The sequence below is a fragment of the Hemiscyllium ocellatum genome (genome assembly GCF_020745735.1).
Source record: "Hemiscyllium ocellatum isolate sHemOce1 chromosome 27 unlocalized genomic scaffold, sHemOce1.pat.X.cur. SUPER_27_unloc_3, whole genome shotgun sequence".
Taxonomy (NCBI): domain Eukaryota; kingdom Metazoa; phylum Chordata; class Chondrichthyes; order Orectolobiformes; family Hemiscylliidae; genus Hemiscyllium; species Hemiscyllium ocellatum.
The window spans coordinates 1,007,443-1,034,384 of record NW_026867498.1 but is presented as its reverse complement, the minus strand read 5'-3'; the positions used below and the strand labels follow the sequence as shown (position 1 = coordinate 1,034,384).

The 26,942-nt window shown below is 48.5% G+C and overlaps 2 protein-coding genes across 2 annotated transcripts in view; one reads left to right on the top strand and one right to left on the bottom strand.

Moving 5' to 3' along the window:
- The window catches only part of LOC132808052 (zinc finger protein 850-like), a 61,181-nt gene continuing 34,239 nt past the window's right edge, over positions 1-26,942 (top strand). Inside the window, exons 1-2 of the mRNA XM_060821963.1 lie at positions 1-93; positions 2,553-3,909. Of these exons, the coding sequence (XP_060677946.1) occupies positions 2,962-3,909 (948 nt within the window). The 5' untranslated portion in view covers positions 1-93; positions 2,553-2,961. The remainder of the gene's footprint in view (positions 94-2,552; positions 3,910-26,942) is intronic.
- Positions 17,168-19,080, bottom strand: LOC132808019 (zinc finger protein 835-like). Its single transcript, XM_060821915.1, has one exon. The coding sequence runs from the start codon at positions 18,676-18,678 to the stop codon at positions 17,542-17,544; it is 1,137 nt and encodes a 378-aa protein (XP_060677898.1). The 5' UTR covers positions 18,679-19,080; the 3' UTR covers positions 17,168-17,541.

Sequence of the window (26,942 nt, the reverse complement as noted above, 5' to 3'; positions counted from 1 at the left end):
ATGTAACACTCAAGCTGCAGCTCCTGATCCTCTCTCTCTGAATAAAGATAGAGCTTTACCCAGACTGCACATTCCTTCCTCTGTCCCAGATCTGTGAGTACGGCACTCTCTTATCTCGCCCCCTTTTCCATTTTTTTTTCATTCTGTAGTTCAATTGTTGACTTGCAGCAACTGAAAGGAAAGAGTGAATTCGGCAGGGACAGACTCCGGAAACGTTGATCCAGGTCTGTATCTCAATTGACAAAATAGTTAGGCAGGAGGCATCAGATGGTGGAGAGGTCGACGAATCGGTTGTAACCCTTCTTCAGGGCTGGGGCTGGGTGCAGAAGCTGCAGAGAAAAGGGGGTGGGGATGAAGTGGGAAAAGGTCAAGACAGTTAGAGGGTACGACCTGGTTGGTCAATCGGAGGAATGAATCTTGTTGGTGGCAGGGAGGAGGGCGGGGATAGGAATGGAGTCAGGGAATGGAGAGGGAGGATTTTTGATATTGGAAAACTCAACGTTGAGTCCTTCGGGCTGCAGGCTGCCCGGAAGATGAGGTGTTGTCCCTCCAATTTGCGGTTAGATTCGTTGTGGCAATGGAGGAGGCCAAAGATGGTCATGTCAGAAAGGGAGTGGGAAGGAAATTGGAATGGGTGGTTACTGAGAGGTGTGGTCGCCCTCTGCGGGCACAGCTGCGATGCTCGACGAATCGTTCCCCAAGTTTGCACTCGCTCTCCGATACAGAGAAGACCATAATTGGTAAACACATGGCAAATGCAGTACCACAATATGAAGTTATCGCCTTGGCTGTGGAAAACAAACGCAGAAAGGAAGTGCATTGTTTAAATGTAGATGTAGATCAGGGTCAAACATTGTGGTACTGGAAGAGCACGGTAGGTTAGGCAGCATCCGAGGAGCAGGAGAGTTAACGTTTTGGACATGAGCCCTTTATCAGGAATGATGTGTGGATGGACAAAGAGGCCTCAGCGTCCTTCAACACCAGTCACTGTCATTTGTCAGACAGGTGTAGCAAGCAATCAGCAAGGCAAGTGGTATATTAGCAAGAGGAGAAAGTGAGGACTGCAGATGCTGGAGATCAGAGCTGAAAATGTGTTGCTGGAAAAGCGCAGCAGGTCAGGCAGCATCCAAGGATCAGGAGAATCCATGTTTCGGGCATGAGCCCTTCTTCAGGAATGAGGAAAGTGTGCCAAGCAGGCTAAGATAAAAGGAAGGGAAGAGGGACTTGGGGGAGGGGTGTTGGAAATGCGGAAGGTGGAAGGATGTTAAGGTGAAGGTGATAGGCCGGAGTGGGAGAGGGGGTGGGGGTGGAGAGGTCAGGAAGAAGATTGCAGGTTGGGCAGGTGGTGCTGAGACAAGGTGGGGGGAGGGAAAATGAGGAAACTGGGACTCAAGGGTGGAGGAGCGGGAAGTGGTCCAACTAGTCATGGAGATGTACAGCTTAGAAACAGACCCTTCGGTTCAACCCGTTCATGCCAACCAGATATCCCACCCCAATCTCATCCCAACTGCCAGCATTTGGCCCATATCCCTTCAAACCCTTCCTATTCATACACCTGTCCAGATGTCTTTTAAATGTTGCAATTGTACTGGCCTCCACCATTTCCTCTGGCAGCTCATTCCATACACGTAATACCCTCTGTGTGAAAACGTTTCACCTCAGATCTCATTTGTATTTTTTCCCCTCACCCTAAACATATGCCGTCTGGTTCTGGACTCTTTTTCCCCCTGACCCCCTCCCCTGGATAAGGCTTTGTCTATTTATCCTATCCATGCCCTTCATGATTTTATAGGTTACTCCTTAGCCTCCAACGCTGAGGGGAAACAGAGGATTGGGGAAGTTTTCAAAACCTACAAAAGACAACTGGGAAAGAATCGAGGACAAACCGAACCTTTGTGGGTCAGCTTGGAGGCTCAAGGTCTCAGGACAGGGGGTGGGGATGACCCCAGCTATGGACCACATGCCAGAAAATGGGACTAGATTGATTTAGGATATCTGGTCAGTACAGGCGTGTTGGACAGAAGGGTCTGTTTCTGTGCTGTACATCTCTATGACTCTGGCTTTCCACTAACTTTTGCCACGTCAATAGGTTCACTTTCTCTCTAATGTCGGTGTTAATGCCTTGACGTCTCATTTTGCTCCCACCTTCCTGGGGACATTAACCATCTTGTGTCTGGTTGTTCCTCAAGAAGCTGTGAGGCAGGTTCACCCTGAATTGACACACTTTCTTTTGCTTCCCAAAATCAGACCTGCTCACTCTCAGCAGGATCCCAGTGTTGGGAAAGATATTAGCTTTCAGGTGGAGATATTCAAAATTCAGAGAGATATCAGTCTTGATGTTTTTGCTTTTTCTGTCCCTGTAAGATCCTGAATCAGCACCTTCAGGGGAATTAGTTAGATCAGAGTGAGAACAGAGGGGGAGAGAGAGTGGGATGGTGCTTTCAATTATGTGGAAAAACAAAAGAAAAGAATGTTTTGCAAAAAGTAGAATTCCTTGTTCAGAATTTCTACCCTGCACTGACAGTGATGACTTTTGTAATCTATTCTGACAGGATTTTTGAAGATTTGAAGAGGGAAGTTTTAAAATCAAGAGACGAAGGGCTTATAACCGAAACATTGACCCTCCTGCTCCTAGGATGCTGCCTGACTCCCCTGTGATTTTCCAGTGCCACATTTTTCGACTGACTCTCCAGCATCTCCGGTCCTCACTTTGATGTCAATGTCTGACAGTCACTCAATCCACTGTGGCCAGCAAAGATTTTCGTCCGTGATTTCTCTGAGCGGGACCAAAGCTTTTTGGTTCCTGTCTGAGTATGTTTTCAGCATCAGTGGGACTGGACGAGAGACCCCACTGTTGCAGCACACTGTGCGTGGAGCCTGAAACCGTTATACAGCCTGGGAAGGGGATTTCACGGCAGGGAGGGGCTCTACACGTGTTTGTGAGCAGCTGAAGCTGTGGCCATGGAGAAACCCGAGGAATCCCGCCCTCTGAAGAAACCGTGGAACTGTGGTGACTGTGGGAAAGGCTTCCGTTTCCTGTCTGCCCTGGAGACTCATCGGCGCAGTCACACCGGGGAGAGGCCATTCCCCTGCATCGACTGCGGGAAGGCCTTCAGACATTCCTCCCACCTGCTGACCCACCAGCAGGACCACACGGGGGAAAGACCCTTCAGCTGCCCCGAGTGCGGGAAAGCCTTCGTGTTTTTCTCCGCCCTGTTGGCCCACCAGCGGGTCCACACAGGAGAGAGGCCGTTCAACTGCCCAGAGTGCGGGAAGGCCTTCAGGTATTCCTCCACTCTACTGAGCCACCGGCGTGTCCACACCGGGGAAAGGCCCTTCAGCTGCCCCGAGTGTGGGAAGGCCTTCAGCGATTCCTCCACCCTGCGGAGCCACCGGCGCGTCCACACAGGGCAGAGGCCCTTCAGCTGCCCTGAGTGCGGGAAGGCCTTTACCCACGTCTCCTCCCTGATGAGGCACCAGCAGATCCATACAGGAGAAAGGCCCTTCAGCTGCCCCGAGTGTGGGAAGGCCTTTACCCAGGCCTCCACCCTGCTGACCCACCAGCGGGTCCACACAGGGGAGAAGCCCTACAGCTGCCCCAAGTGTGGGAAGGCCTTCAGCAATTCCTCCACCCTGCTGACCCACCAGCGGGTCCACACGGGGGAGAGGCCGTTCACCTGCTCTCAGTGTGGGAAGGGTTTCACCTGTTCCTCCAACCTGCGGAGCCACCAGCGGGTCCACACGGGGGAGAGGCCCTACACCTGCCCTGAGTGTGGGAAGGCCTTCAGCACATCCTCCACCCTGCTGAGGCACCAGCGGATCCACACCGGGGAGAGGCCGTTCATCTGCTGTCAGTGTGGGAAGGGCTTCACCTACTCCTTCCACCTGCGGAAGCACCAACGAGTTCACGTGCCATCGCAGGGGGATTGAAGGAGTGACGGCCGAGTCCCATTATCGATTGGAATATCAACCCGGTTCCGGGGACTCCCGGGTTCGAATCCCGCCACGACAGATGGCAGAATTGGTATTCGGTCAGAAATGTGGAGTTCGCAATCTAACGATGAGACCGTTTCAGGTGGAGATATTCAAAATTCAGAGAGATATCAGTCTTGATGTTTTTGCTTTTTCTGTCCCTGTAAGATCCTGAATCAGCACCTTCAGGGGAATTAGTTAGATCAGAGTGAGAACAGAGGGGGAGAGAGAGTGGGATGGTGCTTTCAATTATGTGGAAAAACAAAAGAAAAGAATGTTTTGCAAAAGTAGAATTCCTTGTTCAGGGTGGTGTGGGGGAGAAAGCCCCCATCTGATTCACTCTCTCCCTTGTTAGGCAAGGGAACGGCCATTGTGGGAAAGGATTCACTCAGTCGTTCCAGCTGCATCCTTTACCCGGTCTGGCCTACACGTGACTCCAGACCCACAGCAGTCTGGTTGACTCTACACTGCCCCTTCCTGGCAAAGGAGCGGGGAGAAACTTACCTGGAGACAGGGTATGGGTTGAAATTGCTGAGTGAGGCAATACTTCCTCCGGGTTACGGCTGTACCAAGGATCCAATTTCAAGTGGACAACTTGGTGCTGGCCAATAGTAAAGACAGTGAGGTGGGGATGGGGCCAGGGGAGGTGTGGTGTGTGCACTTTCACCTTGAGCTGTTCAAAAAGCAACTACTTTTTCTCTGCCTCTTTGCTGGGGGGATCTGAAGCTGTAACAAAGTTGGGTTGCAATAAAGGTTACCTGAACTTACCACCGGGCTCAGACTCTCATTGAAAGCTTTGAGCTCCAAGAGGTTTTTGTTTTAAAGCTGCTCATTTCTTTCAGCCTCCTGCACTAAGTTTAGAACATAGAACAATCCAATGCAGAACTGGCCCTTCGGCCCTCGATGTTGTGCCGACCTGTGAACTCTTCTCAGCTCGTCCCCCTACACTATCCCAAAATCATCCATGCACTTATCTCAGGATTGTTTAAATCTCCCTAATGTGGCTGACTTGACTACCTTAGCAGGTAGGGCATTCCACGCCCTTACCACTCTCTGTATAAAGAACTTGCCTCTGACATCTGTCTTAAAGCTATCACCCCTCAATTTGTAGTTATGCCCTCTCGTACAAGCTAACGTTATCATCCTAGGAAAAAGTCTTTCTCTGTATTCCCTATCAAATCCTCTGATCATCTTTTATGTCTCTATCAAATCCCCCCCTTAACCACTTTCTTTCCAATGAGAAAAGACCCAAGTCTCTCAGTTCGAAACATCGACTCTCCTGCTCCTTGGATGCTGCCTGACCTGCATCACATTTTCAGCTCATCAATATATAAGCCTCATGAAACAGCATCATAAGACACAGAACTTATATCAAAAGATCAGAGTCATGCAACTGATAGAATATATTGAACAAACATAGATAGTCTTCATCTCTTAGAATGGGTGTGGGCTTTGGTTCATTACTATGTAACAATGTTCTTGAGATGACTTAAGGTTTTATAAAACAAAGATATCTCCCCTCAGACAATGCATTAAAGATGTGAGATTTGAGTCTGTCAGTATTCCAATCTTGAGTCAGTTTCTGTTTCCAAAGTCGGAATTTGTAAAATATTACATGCATTGACTGCCGGCAGATTGTGTGCTTTTTGAACAAAATTGAATGTATCTGCAAATATAATTCTGCCAATACAATTTCACCCCAAAGAGTAGTGTGTGTGTGTGTGTGTGTGCATGAGAGAGTGAGAGCATGTGCATGTGAGTTTGTGTGTGAGTGTGCACAGAAGTGTGTGTGTGCATGCTTGGGAAAGTGAGAGTGTGATGGAGTGAGGCTGCGAGTGTGAGAGTGTTGAGGGGTGTGTGTGTCTGTCTGAGAGATCGAGTATGTGTGTGAGAGAGAGGCTTAATAAAAGCAAGGGGTTGCATTTTTGCTAAAACAAGGACGTGTACAGATAATGATCGGGCCATGAGTCGTGTTATGGAACAGACAGACATGGGGCGGAGGTGTTCAGGTACATAGTTCTTTGGAGGTTGCATCACTGGTAGACAGGATGGTTAAGGCGGCGTTTCGCAACATTGCCTTCATTGTTCACACCACTGAGGAGAGGGGTTGGGACATCATGTTGAGGTTGTACAGGATGTTGGTGAGGCCACTTTCAGAGTACCGAGTACAGTTCTGGTGACCCTGTATTAGGAAGAATACGATTAGTGAGGGTTTAATAAAGATTTACCAGGATGTTGCAAGGACTGGAGGGTTTGAGTTATAAGGAGAGGCTGGGACTTTATTCACTGGAGCACAGGAGGTTGACCTCATTGAGATTGATAAAATCATGAGCAGTGGTGGTAAGGTGAATAGAAAATGGCTTTTGCTTAGCGTAGGGGAACTCAAAACTAGGGGGGGCATTTTTTTTAATGTAAGGAGAGAGATTTAAAAGGAAGCGGAGGGGCAACATTTTGAAAGAGGGTGAGTTGCATGTGGAATGACCTTGCTGAGGATGTGGTCGATGCAGGTACAGTGACAACATTGAAACAGCATTTGGATGGGTACATGAATAGAAAGGTTTCGAGGGAAATGGGCCAAATGCAGGCAAGTGGGATGTGGGAATATGTGTTTAAATGGAGCGGTGAGCTTTCCCAATGTAGACAGGGCTCCTCGAAACGTGGCAGTGTCCCCCCCCTGCAGCTGCAGAGCGAGACAGGAGAGTTTGTTTTTGTGAATGAGCAGTTGTAGCGCGAGGTGGCTGTTGCTTGGTGACGGTGAGGCTCCCCCGGCCCCGCCCATCCCCCCGTGCAGACGTCACGCGGGGGCGAAGGCGGTTGGGAGGAGAAGTCGCTCGAGCGAGGAAGCGGCGGGAGGGCGGCCGTTAGGAAAATGGCGCCGTGCGGCCCGGGGCAGACACCCGGCACTGGCCGCCGCCGCCGCCTTCCTGGCGCAGCTGCTGTGTCACGGCCACACCGGCCGGCTGTACAGCAGCCAGGAGCCGGTGAACATTCTGGAGGCGGATGGGGTTAAGGACCTGCTTGGGAACTGGTCGGGCGCCTGGGTGGTGGAGTTCTACTGGTCGTGGGGCGGCCCCTGTGTCAACTATGGGGTCACCTGGAAGGTACTGGGCCCGGGAGGTGAAAGGTGAGGCAGGTTGTGGGGGGGACGGAGGGGAAGGAATGTGGGGCCTGTCCTGTCATAGTCACATTTTACACTCACTTTCCATCTGCTTTTACTGGCGCTTGTGCTGTTTACCCCTCACTGTGTGTTTAATCCTTGTGCTGTTTACCCCTCACTGTGTGTTTAATCCTTGTGCTGTTTACCCCTCACTGTGTGTTTAATCCTTGTGCTGTTTACCCCTCACTGTGTGTTTAATCCTTGTGCTGTTTACCCCTCACTGTGTGTTTAATCCTTGTGCTGTTTACCCCTCACTGTGTGTTTAATCCTTGTGCTGTTTACTCTTTGCTGTTACTTGAGCAATTGCTGAGGGTAGTGTGTAAATACTAGTGAAGGATACTATGCACCAGCATGTATATGTTCCTCAGTCATTGAAGGGGCAGGACCTGTTGAAAATGGTTCGTAAAGCAGGTTGTGCACTAAGCCTTGTTAACATGGATATAGTTTGTTCATTGGAAAAGTTGAATTTTTGTTATTTAGAGTCATAGAGATGTACAGCACGGAAACACACCCATTCAGTCCAACCTGTCCACGCCAACCAGATATCCTACATTAATCTAGTCCCCTTTGCCAGCACTATATCCCTCTAAACCATTCCTATTCATATACCCATCCAGACACCTTTTAAAGGCTGTAATTATACCGGATTCCACCACTTCCTCTGGCAGCACATTCCATACCTGCACCACCCTCTGCATGGAAACATTGCCCTTCAGGTATCTTGTATATCTTTGTGGCCTCACCCTAAACCTATGTCCTCTAGTTGTGAAGGTCACCCCAACACGGAGGAAAAGACTTAAAAACATTGCTTTTGCATTTGTCTGGCTGCTCAATCAAATATCGAGCCACATGATGCAAAAAAATCGCTATGCCCTTTTTGATCTCCGACAGACATTTGGAAACTTCAAATCTGTCAATAACACCAGCATTGCTACAGAGCATATTGTGTACACTCCTCGGTGTCAACAAGCAGGGCACATGTTTACCAGTGTCACCAAAACATTGGGTGTGTTCCTCATTGTCGGCAGAAAAGGGGCGAAACCTACTTTTGACACTGGAGGACCGGAAGGAGACTTGTCTTACTGCCATTTGGAGCTCCTGCCCCTCCCTCTCTCTCATGATGAAGTGAGGATAGGTGGAGACAGGTAGAGGGTACAATAGACAATAGGTGCAGGAGTCGGCTCTTCTGCCCTTCGAGCCAGCACCACCATTCATTATGATCATAGCTGATCATCCTCAATCAGTATCCTTTTCCTGCCTTACCCCCATAACCTGGTTGGTGAATGGGAGGATGGAATCTAGTTGGCAGGGAAGAGTGGAAGGGGCTGGGAAGTGAGTTGGGGGATGGGATGGGAGATTATTTGAAATTGGAGAACTCAGTGTCGAGTCCTCCGGGCTGTGGACTGCTCAGACAAGATGAGGTTTTGTTCCTCCAATTTGTCAGAAGGGGAGTGGGAAGGGGCATTAAAATGGGTGGAGACTGGGAAGTCCGCTCAGCCTCTGCGGACCCGGCTGTGATGCTCGGCAAACCATTCCCCAAGTTTACGTTCGGTCTTCCTGATGTAGAGACGATCACAACTGGCAAAGCACAGTGGGTCGAGCAGTAGGACAGTCGTATTTTGGGGCACAAGCCCTTCATCAGGAATGATGCGTGGATGTTCAGAGGGGCATCAGTGTCCTTCTGTGCCAGTTGTCAGACAGATGCAGCAGGCAATGAGCAAGGCAAGTGGTGTGTTAGCAAGAGGAATTAAGTTCAGAAGTGGGGATGTCATCCGGCAGTTAGGGGGCCATTGAATATAGTCAAGGCTGAGTTCACGTGATTTTTATGTGGATGCTTGTGGGGGAAGGCAAGAAAATGGTTTCAAGATCAGTATCCAGTTTTAAGACAGTTCCAGAGTCAGACAGCACAGAAACACACCCTTCAATCCAACTAGTCAATGCTGACTATGTTCTCAAACTAAACCAGTCCCACCTGCCAGTGTTTTGTCCCATATCCCTCCAAACCTTTACTATTCATGACGTTACTGTACCTGCATCCACCACTTCCTCTAGACATTTAGTCCTCACGTGAACCACTCTGTGTAAAAAAAATTGTGCCCTTCTTTTTAAAATCTCTTTCTCCTGTCACCGTCAAAATTTGCTCCCTAATCTTGAAACCCCAACCCTAGAGGAAGGACACCCTTCGTTCACCTCATCTCTCCCCTCATGATCTTATAAACGTTGATAAGGTCACATCTCCACTTCCAATGCTCCAGTGAAAAAGTCCCAGCCCATCCACCTAGATGAAGGTAGAATCCTGTCCCTCAGGATTCCCTCCAACAATGTGCCCACCACTGATGTCAGGCACACTGGTCTATAGTTCCCTGGCTTGTCCTTACCACCCTTCTTAAACAGTGGCACCACGTTAGCCAACCTCCAGTCTTCTGGCACCTCACCTGACATGCACAGTATGCTCTATGGAGATGCTATTTCTGATGGATTTAAAGTGTCCAAATGTCACAATTTCTCCCCCACTCACTTGACATAACCGTGCAGGCTCCTCGCTATTTGATGTTCATGTTACATAGAGCCCTCATGATTATATCAATCTCAATGAGGTCACCCCTCAACCTCCTGTGCTCCAGTGAAGACAGTCTCAGCTTCTCCTTATAACTCAAACCCTCCAGTCCTGGCAACATCCTGGTAAATCTTTACTGAACCCTCTGTAATAGTATTCTTCCTATTACAGGGCCACCAGAAGCATTCCCAGTACTCTACAAGTGACTTCACCAACATCCTGTACAACTTCAACATGATGTCCCAACTCCTTTATTCAATGGTGTGAACAATTAAGGTAAGTGTGCTGAATGCTTAACATCAATCTACATTTGTCAATATATCATATCAGTTGCATGACACTGTGACCTTTTGCTCTTAACTCGATGTCTTATGATCCTGCTCCACAGCTACCCAATGAAGGAGCAGCGCTCCGAAAGTAGTGCTTCCAAATAAAACTGTTGGACTATAACCTGATGTTGTGATTTTTAAACCTTGTCCCACCTTGTCCAACAGCTGCACCTCCACCTCCTTTCTAATGAACACAGCCCATACCTCCCAGTGCTGCTAGTAAACTGCCGATGAAACGATGCAGTGCCTGCACTCCTGCAAAGTTTACGATTTCTAACGAACCCAGCTACTCATTCACTGCTCCATCTGATACACAACATTGGAAACTTAGCGCAGGAGGCTGCAAGAAAGGAGCAGCTTTAAAACAAAACCCGCTTGGAGCTTTCAATGAGAGCCTGAGCCCAGCAGTACGTTCTGGTTACCTTTATTGTGGCCCAACATTGTTACAGCTTCAGATGCCCCCAGCAAAAGGGCAGAGAAAGAGTAGCTGTTTTTTAGACAGCTCAACAACACGGGGAGGAGCAAGGGGCAGGGCAAGGCCAACAGCAGGCCCCCGCACTACGCCTGCGTTGCCTTGCACAGTTAACAAAAATCCCTTCCCCTTCAGAGACTCCCCACAGTGTGGAAGCAAGCCACTCGACCCAAAGACTACACACCGATCCTCCAAAGGGTAACCCACCACGCAATTCCCTTACCCCTATTGCTCAACATTTACCCCTGACCAATGCACCTAACCTGCACATCCCTGGGCACTATGGGTATTTTCGTACTGTCAATCCACCTGAACCTGGACAACTCTTATATACCGACCAGATATCCCAACCCAATCTAGTCCCACCTGCCAGCACGGGGCCCATATCCCCCCAGTTGCCTTTTAAACGTTGCAATTGTACCAGCCTCCACCACTTCCTCTGGCAGCTCATTCCATACACGTACCACCCTCTAAATGAAAAGGTTGCCCCTTAGGTCTCTTTCATATCTTTCCCCTCTCACCCTAAACCTATGACCTCTAGTTCTGGACTCTCCCATCCCAGGAAAAAGGCTTTGTCTATCTATCCTATCCATGCCCCTCATGATTTTATAAACCTCTATAAGGTCACCCCTCAGCCTCTGACGCTCCAGGGTAAACAGCCCCAGCTTGTTCTGTCTCTCCCTATAGCTCAAATCCTCCAGTCTTGGCAACATCCTTGTAAATCTTTTTAGATTAGATTACTTACGGCGTGGAAACAGGCCCTTTGGCCCAACAAGTCCACACTGACCCGCCGAAGCGTATACCACCCAGACCCATACTCCTACATTTACCCCTTCACCCAACACTACGGGCAATTTAGCATGGCCAATTCACCTAACCTGCACATTTTTGGATTGTGGGAGGACACCGGAGCACCCGGAGGAAACCCACACAGACACGGGGAGAATGTGCAAACTCCACACAGAGTCACCTGAGGCGGGAATTGAACCCGGGTCTCTGGCGCTGTGAGGCAGCAGTGCTAACCACTGTGCCACCCATAAGTTTCACATCTTTCACATAGGAAGGAAACCAGAATTGCATACAATATTCCAACTGTACAGTAGTAACATGACCTCCCAACTCCTGTACTCAATATTCTGACCAATAAAGGAAAGCATACGAAACACCATCTTCACTATCCTATCAACCTGCAACTCCACTTTCAAGGAGCTATGAACTTGCAATCCAAGGTCTTTGTTCAGCAACACTCCCTAAGACCTTACCATTAAGTGTATAAGTCCTGTTAAGATTTGCTTTCCCAAAATGCAGCACCTCATATTTATCTAAGCTAAACTCCATTTGCCACTTCTCAGACCATTGGCCCATCTGATCAAGATCCCATCGTAATCTGAGGTAACCTCCTTCGCTGTCTACTACAACTCCAATTTTGGTGACATCAGCAAACTTACTAACTGTATCACTAATGCTCACATCCAAAAAGTAGTGGGCCCATTATCTATTTTCAAAGTGGAATTTCCAATATATTACATGTATTGACTGCTGCAGATTGTGCAGTCTTTCAGCAAAAGTAGAATGTTTAGGGTGCAGGTTTGCTCGCTGAGCTGTAGGTTTGATATCCAGACGTTTCATTACCTGGCTAGGTAACATCATCAGTGGTGACTTCCAAGTGAAGCGAAGCTGTTGCCTCCTGCTTCCTATTTAGATACTTGTCCTGGATAGGGTTCCGGGGGTTTGCAAGGACTGCCACACACACTACGTAGGACAAACAGGAAGAAGGTTAGCCACCAGGATACATGCACACCAGCTAGCCACAAAAAGACACAACCCTCTATCCCTCGTAGCCCTACATTTTGAACAGTAAAGTGTAGATTTTTATGTTGTGTGCATGAGGGTTTTTTGTGGTTTATGTGTTGGATGCAGGTACAGTAACCACATTTAAAGTGGAAGGCAAGAAAATGGTTTTAAGACCATGACAGAACAGTTACGGTCAGACAGCACAGAAAAAAACCACCACTTCGACTGGGATAGGCTAAGCAAAGACATGCCAGAGAATTCCTAGAGGCCTGGCACTCCAACCACAACGCCATAAACAAACACATAGATCGAGATACCATCTATCAACCCCTCAGAAAATGAACAGGAAATGACATCACCACAAGCCCCAGGAACCCTATCCAGGACAAACATATAAATCGAAAGCAGGAGATAACAGCTTCGCTTCACTTCGAGATCACCACTGATGATGTTCCCAAGCCAGGTAATGAAACATCTGGATCACAAACCTACACCCTAAACTTCAACCTGAGCTACAAACCTTCACAAACCTTGCAAAGTAGAATGTATTTGCAAACATCATGCTGCAAATACAAACTCACCCCCATGATCTATCTCGTATGTGCATGAGATAGAGAAACAGTCTATCTCTATTTGATAACCGATGCTTTATTTCTGTTGGTGTAAATGTTGTTGTAATTCATAGCTGGATCCTAATAGGTGTAAGGGTGACAGAATTCCTCAAGTAGGGTACGGTAAGATTCCTGGGAGACCCCTATTTCTGGTTTACTTCCTCATGAACAAACATTAAGCACGTGTTCCTATTTATTTATGATTTTGTTTCATTTCTCTTGTTTGATTCCCTGCTATGACTACACCTTGTATTAGGATAGTTGACAGGCTGGGAGATTGTGACTTGGGTCTTGATTGAATATTTTATCGTTCCAGAAGTTATAAAAGGCGGGGTCAAAGCTTTAGCAGAAATCCAGCAGAGCTGAGAACAAACCGACATCTTAGTCTGTGGGAACAGGGAGATCAACAGAGGATAGAGCAATCAGGACCTGAAACCAGACCAGCCTGTGATCAGTGCTTTGATTAGCAGCATCCTTCTACATCAGTCAATGCCAGTTGTCAGACAGGTGCAGCAAGGCAAGTGGTATATTAGCAGGCTGAACTGAGATTAGAAGTGGGGATGTCTTCCTGCAATTAAGGGGTCATTGAATTTATTCAAGGCTGAGTTCATCTGATTTTTGAACAGTAAAGTGTAGATTTTTATGTTGTGTGCATGAGGGTTTTTTGTGGTTTATGTGTTGGATGCAAGTACAGTAACCACATTTAAAGTGGAAGGCAAGAAAATGGTTTTAAGACCATGACAGAACAGTTACGGTCAGACAGCACAGAAACGGACCCTTCTGTCCAACTATTCCATGCTGACTATGTTCTCAAACTAAACTAGTGCCACTTGCCAGTGTTTGGCCCATATACCTCCACACCTTCCCTATTCATGTACTTATCCACATGTCTTTTAAACGTTGCATCTGAACATGCATCCACCACATCCTCTTTACATTCACTCAATACATGAAACACACTGTTTATAAACAAACTTTTCCCGATTCTGTCCATTCCATGGATTCATTCTCTTTCCTTTCAGTTGCTGCAAGTCATAAATTGAAGTCCAGAATGAAAAAAATGGAAAAGGAGTTGTGAAGAGAGTACCTTACTCACAGATGGTTGACAGAGTAAGGAGGTTGCAGTCTGGAGCAAACCCGAAATGCCGATTTTTCCTGCTCCTCGGACGCTGCCTGACCTGCAGTACCTTGCCAGTACCACTCTAATCTTGACCCTGATCTCCAGCATCTGCAGTTCTCATTTTCTCGTGTAAGAAATCAGCAGTTTTAAACCAAAAACCTGTTGCAGTTTAAAGCTCTCATTGAGAGTCTGAGCTCAGTGTGAACTTCAGGTAATCTTTATTGTGACCCAACTTTGTTACAGCTTCAGAATCTCCCAGCAGAAAGGCAGAGAAAAAGTAGCAATTTTTTAAAAACAGCTCAAGGTCAAAGTGCAACCCCTCACTTTCCTCATTATTGGTCACCACTGAGTTGTCCCTTTGTAATTGGATCCTCGATATAGCCTTAACCTGGAGGAAGTATTGCCTCACTCAGCAATTTCAACCTGTATCCAGCAGCGTAGAGTTAACCAGACTATCGTGGGTCTGGAGTCACGTGTAGGCCAGACCGGGTAAAGGATGCAGCTGGGACGACTGCTCTAATAACTGCTCAAGTCTTCCCTCAAAAAGAACTGAGTGAATCAGATGGGGGTTTTCTTCCACCCCCACCCCACCGACAATGGTTTCACCGTTAGATTCTGAACTCCAGGTTTCTGACCAAATTCCAATTCCACCATCTGTCGCGGTGGGAATCGAACTCGGGAGCCACTGGAACTGGGTTGATAGTCCAGTTGGTAAAGGCACTCGGCCATCTTTCTTTCAATCCCCCTGCAATGCCACGTGATCCCGCTGGGAGGTCAGCAAGGAGGTGGCCTGGGTAAAGGCCTTCCCGCACTCGGGGCAGCTTAAGGGCCTCTCACATGTGGCTCAACGTTTTATAGCTTTTGCATTTTGTCTGGCTGCTTAACTTTTTTTTAAATGCCTTTTCGTCAGTGTAGTGGTTAGGTTCACAACTACAGGGCATGGGTTTAGGGTGAGAACAGAAGGATATAAAAGGTACTGCAGGGGCAACTTTTCCATATAGAGGGTGGTGCATGTATGGAATGAGCTGCAAGAGGAAGTAGTGGAGGCTGGTATAATTACAACATTTAAAAGGCATCTGGATAGGTATATGAATAGAAAGGGTTTAGAGGGATATGAGCCAAGTGCTGGCAAATGGGACTAGACGAATTTAGGATATCTGGTTGTCTTGGGCAGGTTAGACCAAATGGGTGTGCTGTACATTTTTATGACTTTAAATAATAAAAAAGCATATTTTTCCAAACACCAAACTATGTCCATGTTAACAAGGCTTAGTTCACCACATACTTTACTAACCATTCTCAACAGGTCCTGCCCCTTCAATGACTGAGGAACATATACATGCTGGTGCATAGTATCCTTCACTAGTATTTACACACTACCCTCAGAAATTGCACAAGTAACAGCAAAGAGTAAACAGCACAAGGATTAAACACACAGTGAGGGGTAAACAGCACAAGGATTAAACACACAGTGAGGGGTAAACAGCACAAGGATTAAACACACAGTGAGGGGTAAACAGCACAAGGATTAAACACACAGTGAGGGGTAAACAGCACAAGCGCCAGTAAAAGCAGATGGAAAGTGAGTGTAAAATGTGACTATGACAGGACAGGCCCCACATTCCTTCCCCTCCGTCCCCCCACAACCTGCCTCACCTTTCACCTCCCGGGCCCAGTACCTTCCAGGTGGCCCCATAGTTGACACAGGGGCCGCCCCACGACCAGTAGAACTCCACCACCCAGGCGCCCGACCAGTTCCCAAGCAGGTCCTTAACCCCATCCGCCTCCAGAATGTTCACCGGCTCCTGGCTGCTGTACAGCCGGCCGGTGTGGCCGTGACACAGCAGCTGCGCCAGGAAGGCGGCGGCGGCCAGTGCCGGGTGTCTGCCCCGGGCCGCACGGCGCCATTTTCCTAACGGCCGCCCTCCCGCCGCTTCCTCGCTCGAGCGACTTCTCCTCCCAACCGCCTTCGCCCCCGCGTGACGTCTGCACGGGGGGATGGGCGGGGCCGGGGGAGCCTCACCGTCACCAAGCAACAGCCACCTCGCGCTACAACTGCTCATTCACAAAAACAAACTCTCCTGTCTCGCTCTGCAGCTGCAGGGGGGGACACTGCCACGTTTCGAGGAGCCCTGTCTACATTGGGAAAGCTCACCGCTCCATTTAAACACATATTCCCACATCCCACTTGCCTGCATTTGGCCCATTTCCCTCTAAACCTTTCTATTCATGTACCCATCCAAATGCTGTTTCAATGTTGTCACTGTACCTGCATCGACCACATCCTCAGCAAGTTCATTCCACATGCAACTCACCCTCTTTCAAAATGTTGCCCCTCCGCTTCCTTTTAAATCTCTCTCCTTACATTAAAAAAATGCCCCCCTCTAGTTTTGAGTTCCCCTACGCTAAGCAAGAGCCATTTGCTATTCACCTTACCTCCACTCCTCATGATTTTATCAATCTCAACGAGGTCACCCCCCCCCCCCCAACCGCCTGTGCTCCCGTGAAGAAAGTCCCAGCCTCTCCTTATAACTCAAACCCTCCAGTCCTTACAACATCCTGGTAAATCTTTATTAAACCCTCTCTAATAGTATTCTTCCTATTACAGGGCCACCAGAACTGTACTCAGTACTCTGAAAGTGGCCTCACCAACATCCTGTACAACCTCAACATGATGTCCCAACCCCTATACTCAGTGGTGTGAACAATGAAGGCAATGTTGCAAAACGCCACCTTAACCACCCTGTCTACCAGTGATGCAACCTCCAAAGAACTATGTACCTGAACACCCCCACCCCATGTCTGTCTATTCTATAACACGACTCATGGTCCGATCATTATCTGTACAAGTCCTTGTTTTAGCAAAAATGCAACCTTTTGCTTTTAATAAGCCTCTCTCTCTCAGACAGACACACACACACCCCTCAACACTCTCACACTCGCAGCCTCATACTCCATCACACTCTCACTTTCCCAAGCATGCACACACACACTTCTGCGCACACACACACAAACTCACATGCACACGCTCTCACTCTCTCATGCACACACACACACACACACACACACACACACACACTACTCTTTGGGGTGAAATTGTATTGGCAGAATTATATTTGCAGATACATTCAATTTTGTTCAAAAAGCACAGTCAATCCATGCAATATTTTACAAATTCCGACTTTGGAAACAGAACCGGTCTGATTCAAGATTGGAATACAGACAGACTCAAATCTTACACCTTTAATGCATTGTCTGAGCGGAGATGCCTTTCTTGTATAAAACCTTGTCATCTCAAGAACATTGTTACATATTAATGAACCAAAGCCCACACCCATTCTAAGCGATGAAGACTATCTAAGTTTGTTCAATATATTCTATCAGTTGCATGACACTGATCTTTTGATATAAGTTCTGTGTCTTATGACCGAATACCAATTCTGCCATCTGTCGTGGCGGGATTCGAACCCGGGAGTCCCCGGAACCGGGTTGATAGTCCGGTCGATAATGGGACTCGGCCGTCACTCCTTCACTCCCCCTGCAATGGCACGTGAACTCGCTGGTGTCTCCGCAGGTTGGAGGAGCAGGTGAAGCCCTTCCCGCACTGAGGGCAGGTGTATGGTCTCTCCCCTGTGTGGATCCGCTGGTGCCTCAGCAGGGAGGAAGATGTGCTGAAGCCCTTCCCACACTGAGGGCAGGTGTACGGTCTCTCCCCGGTATGGATCCGCAGATGCTTCATCAGGGAGGAGATGTCGGTCAAGGCCTTCCCGCACTCTGGGCAGCTGATGGGCTTTTCCCCCGTGTGGATCCGCTGGTGTCTCCGCAGGTGGGAGGAGTAGGTGAAGCCCTTCCCGCACTGAGAGCAGGTGTACGGTCTCTCCCCTGTGTGGACCCGCTGGTGGGTCAGCAGGCCGGAGGAATACCTGAAGCCCTTCCCGCAGTGAGGGCAGGTGTACTGTCTCTCCCCTGTGTGGACATGCAGGTGGGTCAGCAGGTGGGAGGATGTGCTGAAGGCCTTCCCGCACTGAGAGCAGGTAAAGGGCATCTCCCCCGTGTGGATCTGCTGATGCTTCAACAGGGAGGAGATGTCGGTAAAGGCCTTCCTGCATTCAGGGCAGCTAAAGGACCTCTCCCCGGTGTGGACACGCCGGTGGCTCCGCAAGGCAGAGACGCGGGTAAAGGCCTTCCCACACTCGGGGCAGCTGAAGGGCCTCTCCCCCGTGTGGAAACGCCGGTGGGTCCACAAGATGGAGGAATACCTGAAGGCCTTCCCACACTCAGGGCAGCTGAAGGGCCTTTCCCCCGCGTGGAAACGCCGGTGGGTCCGCAAGGTGGAGGAATACCTGAAGGCCTTCCCACACTCAGGGCAGCTGAACGGCCTCTCTCCTGTGTGGACATGCTGATGGCTCAGCAGGGTGGAGGAAGTGCTGAAGGCCTTCCCACACTCTGGGCAGCTGAAGGGCCTTTCCCCCGTGTGGCCCCGCTGGTGGGCCAGCAGGTGGGAGGAATGTCTGAAGGCCTTCCCGCGGTCGGTGCAGGGGAATGGCCTCTCCCCGGTGTGACTGCGCCGATGAGTCTCCAGGGCAGACGGTACGCGGAAGCCTTTCCCACAGTCACCACACTTCCATGGTTTCTCCACGGGGCGGGATTCCTCGGGTTTCTCCATGGCCACAGCTTCAGCTGCACACAAACACGTGTAGACCTCCTCCCTGCCGTGAAATCCCCTTCCCAGGCCGTATAACTGTTTCAGGCTCCACACACAGTGCGCTGCAACAGTGGGGTCTCTTGTCCAGTCCCACCTGATGTTGAAAACGTCCTCAAACAGGAACCAAAAAGCGTTGATCCCTCTCACAGAAATCAAAATCAAAAATTGTTGTGGTCCCGATGGATTGAGTGACTGTCAGACATTGACATCAAAGTGAAGACTGCAGACGCTGGAGAGTCAGTCAAAAAATGTGGCGCTGGAAAAACAGCAGGTCAGGCAGCGTCCGAGGAGCAGGAGAGTCAATGTTTCAGGCATAAGCCCTTCATCTGTTGATTTTGAAACTTCAGTCTTCAGATTTTCAAATACTCTGCAAAAAGAGATTACAAAATCATCACTATCAGTGCAGGGTAGAAATTCAGAACAAGCAATTCTACTTTCTGTGGAATATTCTTTTGTTGTTCCACAAAATTGAAAGCACCATCCCACTCTCCCTTCCCCTCTGTTCTCACTCCGCTCTAACTAATTCCCCTGAAGGTGCTGATTCAGGATCTTACAGAGACAGAAAAAGCAAAAACATCAAGACTGACATCTCTCTGAATTTTGGATGCCTCCACCTGAAAGTTAATATCTTTCACAACACTGAGAGTGAGCAGGTCTGATTTTGGGAAGCAAAAACAAAGTGCCAATTCAGGGTGAACCTGCAATGCAGCTTCTTGAGGAAGGACCAGACACAAAATGGTTAATGACCCTGGGAAGGTGGGAGCAAAATGAGACATCAAGGCATTAACACCGATACACTTCAGTCAAACTCTTCTGCTCCCAGTCAGGGCAAAACATGCCCTGAAAGTCCAGCCTTCACAACCACACTTCTGCTTTCACTGAAGACAATTAGAATCACACAGCACAGAAACAGACCCTTTGACCCAACCTGCCCAGATATCCGAAATTAATCTAGTCACGTTTGCTATCACTTGGCCCCTATATGGGCTGGGTGCTGGCAGCTGGGACTAAATTGGGTTGGCTATCTTGTCAGCAAGGAAGAGTTGGACCGAAGGGTCTGTTTCCGTGCTGTACATCTCGATGACTCCAGTCGCATTTGCCATCACTTGGCCCTGACCCATCTGAACCCTTCATATTCAGATGCCTGTCCAAGAGCCTTTTGACATATCATCGTACCAGCACCCACCACTTCCTCTGGCAGCTCACGCCATCGCTCAAGCGACTCCACGTTGAAAGTGTCTGGTCTGGTGCACCAGATGACATCAGGATAATCTCAGATCGTTCCAGATCGCATCAATACTCAGTCAGTGGCTTTCTCGATCAGGATGTTGTACGTGATCATACAGGTCAGTGGGTAGGTGATCCCCCACCTCTTAGTTCAAGTATCTCTACGAGAACTCCCTTGTTGGAGGGTCCCTTGGAGACACTTCAACTGGACTTCATTGAGTTGTAGAAATGAGTTGAGTTGCTATAAATATGTCTTGCTTATTGTTGATGTCTTTTCTAAGTGGATTGAAGCCTACCCTCTTCCTAACACTACTGCTGAGTCTGTGGTGAAGATTTTGTTTAAGGAAATAATTCCTTCAGTATACCTGCGTGCATTAGCTCGGACAATGGACCACACTTTGTAGGTAATATTAACGGAGAACTCTGTTCCCAGCTTTGTATTTGTCGGCAACTGCATGGTGCTTATCATCCTCAGGTGGCCGGCCTTGGTGAATGTTTTAACCAGAGTCTAGACTAAACTTGCCAAATTAATGGCTGAGTCTGGCCTCTCCTGGTTATGCGAATCCCTGTGGCTTTATTCCAGATGCGATCCATGTCTGTGGGCAAGACACGACTATCTCCAGCAGAGAGTCTCTCTGGTCACCCCCTCCGTACCCCTTGGAATGATTCGGCTCCCTTTGCAGTCCCCTTCCACCACATGACCGAAGAAATGGTTGGTTACGTTCTTGCTCTAACTAGTGTTATGCGTGCCTTTCACACCCAGGAGCGTGCAGCCTACAGCGATGTTCCCTCCCTTTCAGCCTCGTCACGGGTAGAGGCTGGTTCATTGGTGCTCGTCAAGACCTGGACTGGCAAAGGTCTCCAACCTCGTTGGGATGGCCCCTTCCAGGTTTTACTTCCCACCCCTACGGCGGTCAAAGTCGCTGGGCACTCAGCTTGGGTCCAACTGCACCATTGTAAATTGATTGACCGCACCAATCAAAAGTGGGGAAGAGGAGGAGAGAATACTGGAATCCCAACAAAAGGAGTGGAACACTGTCCAGTTGGGTTTTTGAATTTTGCTGTTGTTCTAATGTTAATCTTATTACAGATACTTGAACTAAGAGGAGGGACATGTGGGGGATCGCCTATCTCCTCACCTTTCTGATCACGTATAACACCCGGATGGGGCAAGCCACTAAGTATGGATGCGACCAGGAATGATCAGAGATTATCCACCACCCATGCTGAGGAGATGTCGTCCAGTGCACCGGACCAGACGCCTTTGACGTGTGGGACGTGATGAAGATTGATTATTGCAATGGACTCTTACATCAGAAAGACCAGATGGTCCACCTGGACAGTAGAAATCAGTGGTAGTTACCATGTCGTTACCATGGTTTTTTTTATTTTACCTGCAGACGCAAGCCTAGTGAGGACAAAAATGGTCAACCCCGTTATTATGGTAAATATTTTAAGGATGCCTGGGAACACCATCCCTTTTTGCAGGACGGGCCGACTCGAGAAAAGGGTAGCCTGATCGGGGAAACTTCACAATCCGCAAACAACTTATTTATACAGGCCCACAGAACGCTCTTCATCCCAGAGGCAGGAGTATGTTACTCCTCTCTATCAGGAGATGACTTACTTGCCCAGTCCCCAGTCCCCGATTCCATACTATTCGTCAGTCTTCCTGCTGCTGACCCTGCGAAGTGAAATATCACTTTCCAATAGCTCCGGTCTGTGTATACAAACAGCTGGTGTAACACTGGCTGGGGTACAGCAGGCCTTATGCGGTACATGGGCCTGGAACGGAACCCTTCCCTTGCGCATTTATAGGCCTTTTCTCTTTTCAGAATCTGATATTGTCACCAAGACCATGTACAATAGAGCTAAGGGAGAGCCCAATGGGAACAGCATTCTGAGGACCATTGTCTCCTATACAGTGCGGGTGCACGAGTCACTTGGCCCATTTTTTTACAGCGCTCAAGCGAATCCTCTTGCAAAACGACGACCCTTTGCTCCTGTATATCTGACCAGACCCCCTGCTGTAACATTTCAGTAACCTATTTTGACAAACTCTCCCTAATCTACCCCAAATCAGACTATTATTTCTTCAGCTGAGGTAAAGCTACCAATTTCCTTGTCATGGATGGCAAAGATGTCCCTCATAACATCATCAATATCGGAGACCTTGTTCCCACAACAGTACCTTGTCCTGGTCAGTGGACAAGTCGATGGAACCTCCATCTGAGGAGAATGCAGCGGTCGGTCTCAGCCAACTTTACTCCGACTGGAAGGATCCCAATGGACTGGGTGACAATACAGGACACCCAATAGGCTGGGAAATCCAGAGTACCCTGAGGTTGGAAGGATTGGCAGGGGTGACAAGTCAAAAGAACCACAATTCCCTCTTTTGTGGCCTGACCATTCGAGGAAATAAGACTAAAGAGGCTCTGGAACAGAGTAAACTGGGATTAGCAGACCTGTGTCTTTACTCTATGCAGAATCGGTATGCCTTAGACTATATACTCGCCCGGGAGGGTGAGGTCTGCACCACTGTCCAAGATAAATGCACTATGGGCATTCCCGATCTCACTGGCAATATTACTAAGATACAAGAAGAGATCCAGGTATTCCTTGACAGAATGACTGAAGGGACCAGTTGGGGAAACTGCAGGTCTGGCTGATGGTACAATTGGCTTATCAATTTAGCTATTAATGTTTGTCAGTATTGGTATTGTTAGGTATTTAATTGCTCGGCTTATGAGGTCCCTTAGTGATATAGATTTGCCCCAGAAGATGCACCTTTTGCGATCCGATGGCTCACCCACGTGTCGATGGCGATGATAAATATGACCAGATGAGCCGCGAAGATGGTGGTGCCGCTCTACAGGATGTTGATGGCTGGACCACCTTGAAGGGCATTCGTTTGGACTAGCCTTCTCTTTCAGTGATCGCGGTGCAATCAAAGGGAGGAATGAGGGTGTGGGCATCTGGGTGATAAAGTCTACAGCCTTAAAACTTGTCATTAAACATTTAGACTAAAAGGTAATGCTGAATTATTGAATACATTTACTGCACTAGAAAATAAACAGGCAGGAAGGCTGAGAAAGAGGAGAGAACTTAAAGATAGGGACACCTGGGCTCACCAAGTGATAACAGGATGCTGTAAGGCAATTAAGAAGGTTTGCCTCAGCATCGGTGAATCTGTGTGAACAGGACACCAAGTGATAACATTCACAGCCGTTCCCTTGTGAGACCATTTTAGTGCTGAGGCTGTTGAATCCCGTAGAAAATTAACTCTTAGTGTTTATCTGCAATGGATTGAAATGAATGGCATTTTGGGACTTTATGATGATATTGAGTAGCCATTACTGGTTATTAAATACAAACTCTGTAAAAGGAAATACTGATAAAGTTTTACCTTACTTGCTGCAGCCGAGACTCCAGCGGAAGCAATAGGCCGCGGACACACTTCCGTCTTCGGGACGGCCTCGGCCCCGCCCCCTCCGCCTCCAATGCGACACGTAAACCTCGCCCCTTCCGACCAAAGCTCGTAAATCCCGCCCCTTCGAGACAAAGCCCCGCCTCTTGGAACCACACCTCTTTCCCCCTGCCGCACTAAAACCCACCCCTTCCCTGGTCCCCGCGCGAATAAAAACCACGCCCCCTTCCCCACGAGCAACCGCCTACAAAGCCGCGCGCCTCCAGGCTCAACGCACCGCATCTCCCGCTGAGCCTCGCCCCGCCTACTAGCGCGCGTTTCTTTCACGAGAAACGCCCCGCCCATGAGCAACGCCCTTCCGCTAAACCCCGCCCCCCTAGTGTATTTGGAAGCACTAGCTTCTGCAGCGCTGCTCCTTCTGCGGGGAGCTGTGCTGCAGGATCATAAGACACAGAATTAATAGTAAAAGATAACAGCGTCATGCAACCGACGCAATATTTGGAACAAACCTGGATCACTTCTGAGTCCTTCATCTTTTAAAATAGTTTGCAGGTTTTAGTTCATCAATATATAAATTCCAGAACTTTAGATCAGATTCCCTACAGTGTGGAAACAGGCCCTTCGGCCCAACAAGTCCACACCAACCCGCCAGCCCCATTCCCCGTCACCCAACACTACGGGGCAATTTAACGTGGCCAATTCACTCTAACCCGCAAGTCTTTGGAGAGTGGGAGGACACCCACGCAGATGTGGGAGAGGAATTGAACCCGGGGCTCTGGCGCTGTGAGGCAGCAGTGCTAACCACAAATAAAGGTGACATTTTTTGTATTCCAGCGGCAGCAGCCTCTATTGAAACCAGCAGAATTCTGAAAGGGGTTTGACAGGATAGATGCAGATAAAATGCCTCTTTGTTGGGGAGGGTCTCGAATTCCGACAATGTGGAAGCAGGCCATTCAGCCCATCTATTTCACTCTGGCCCTCTGAACAGTATCCCACCCAACCCCTTACTCTGTATTTCCCATGGCCTATCCACTCTAATCTGTACACCCCTTGTCACTATGGGTAACTTAGCACGGCCAATTCTCCCTAACCTACACCCGAATCTATAAATTACCTTCTCAAGAATGTAATTTAAGTGCAGAGCTTTTCTGAGAAAAATGTCAGTCTGACTGAACATTGGGGCACAGAGAGTATTCACACCTCTTGTCTCTACTTATAAACAGGGCAACGTCTCTTCGAAATGTAGATTCATTTAGATATAACTGCGTTACCTTACATATTAAGATATCCCTTTGAAATGTAATCTCGTCCATTTACATCTCTGTATTTGCAGAAATACCGTTAAAATGTCCATGTTCCTTTAAAATGCAGATTTCCCCCTTTAGATATGAGGCCGTTCCGTTAGATGTGGGAATATGTGTTTAAATGGAGCGGTGAGCTTTCCCAATGTAGACAGGGCTCCTCGAAACGTGGCAGTGTCCCCCCCTGCAGCTGCAGAGCGAGACAGGAGAGTTTGTTTTTGTGAATGAGCAGTTGTAGCGCGAGGTGGCTGTTGCTTGGTGACGGTGAGGCTCCCCCGGCCCCGCCCATCCCCCGTGCAGACGTCACGCGGGGGCGAAGGCGGTTGGGAGGAGAAGTCGCTCGAGCGAGGAAGCGGCGGGAGGGCGGCCGTTAGGAAAATGGCGCCGTGCGGCCCGGGGCAGACACCGGTATTTTACACTCACTTTCCATCTGCTTTTACTGGCGCTTGTGCTGTTTACCCCTCACTGTGTTTTTAATCCTTGTGCTGTTTACCCCTCACTGTGTGTTTAATCCTTGTGCTGTTTACCCCTCACTGTGTGTTTAATCCTTGTGCTGTTTACCCCTCACTGTGTGTTTAATCCTTGTGCTGTTTGCCCCTCACTGTGTTGTTTAATCCTTGTGCTGTTTACCCCTCACTGTGTGTTTAATCCTTGTGCTGTTTACCCCTCACTGTGTGTTTAATCCTTGTGCTGTTTACTCTTTGCTGTTACTTGTGCAATTGCTGAGGGTAGTGTGTAAATACTAGTGAAGATACTATGCACCAGCATGTATATGTTCCTCAGTCATTGAAGGGGCAGGACCTGTTGAGAATGGTTTGTAAAGCAGGTTGTGCACTAAGCCTTGTTAACATGGATATAGTTTGTTCATTGAAGAAGTAGACTTATTATTTAGAGTCATAGAGATGTACAGCACGGAAACACACCCATTCAGTCCAACCTGTCCACGCCAACCAGATACCCTACATTAATCTAGTCCCCTTTGCCAGCACTATATCCCTCTAAACCATTCCTATTCATATACCCATCCAGATACCTTTTAAAGGCTGTAATTATACCGGCCTCCACCATTTCCTCTGGCAGCTCACTCCATACCTGCACCACCCTCTGCATGGAAACATTGCCCTTCAGGTACCTTTTATATCTTTGTGGCCTCACCCTAAACCTATGTCCTCTAGTTGTGAAGGTCACCCCAACACAGAGGAAAAGACTTAAAAACATTGCTTTTGCATTTGTCTGGCTGCTCAATCAAATATCGAGCCACATGATGCAAAAAAAATCGCTCTGCCCTTTTTGATCTCCGATAGACGTTTGGAAACTTAAAATCTGTCAATAACACCAGCATTGCTACAGAGCATATTGTGTACACTCCTCAGTGTCAACAAGCAGCGCACATGTTTGCCAATGTCACCAAAACATTGGGCGTGTTCCTCATTGTCGGCAGAAAAGGGGCAAAACCTACTTTTGATGGACAAATAAGGATCACTGGAGGACCGGAAGGAGACTTGTCCTCCTGCCATTCGGAGCTCCCCTATTGGTGAATGGGCCATGAGGTTCTGAAGCTCCTGCCTCTCCTCTCTCTCAATGAACATTGAGCTTCACTCAGACTGCAGCTTCCTTCCTCTGTCCAACATCTGTGTGTACAGCATTCTCTTTTCTCACCCCCTTTTCCATTTACGTTTCATTCTGGGGTTCAATTGTTGACTTGGAGCAAATGAAAGGAATGGGAGTGAATCCACGAGGGGACAGACTCTGGAAAAGTTAGTCCAAGCCTTTGTCTCAATTGGCAAAATAGACAGGCAGGAGACTGGAAGAACGCAGCAAGCCAGGCAGTATCAGGAGGTGAAGTTGAGGTATCTGGTGTAACCCTTTTTCAGGATTGGGGGTGGGTATAGGGAGAGCTGTGGAACAAGGGTGTGCTGGGGGCAGGATGATGAAGTGAGGATAGGTGGAGACAGGTAGAGGGTACAATAGACAATAGGTGCAGGAGTCAGCTCTTCTGCCCTGCGAGCCAGCACCACCATTCATTATGATCATAGCTGATCATCCTCAATCAGTATCCTGTTCCTGCCTTATCCCCATAATCTGGTTGGTGAATGGGAGGAAGGAATCTAGTTGGCAGGGAAGAGTGGAAGGGGCTGGGAAGTGAGTTGGGGGATGGGATGGGAGATTATTTGAAGTTGGAGAACTCAGTGTCGAGTCCTCCGGGCTGTGGACTGCTCAGACAAGATGAAGTTTTGTTTCTCCAATTTGTCAGAAGGGGAGTGGGAAGC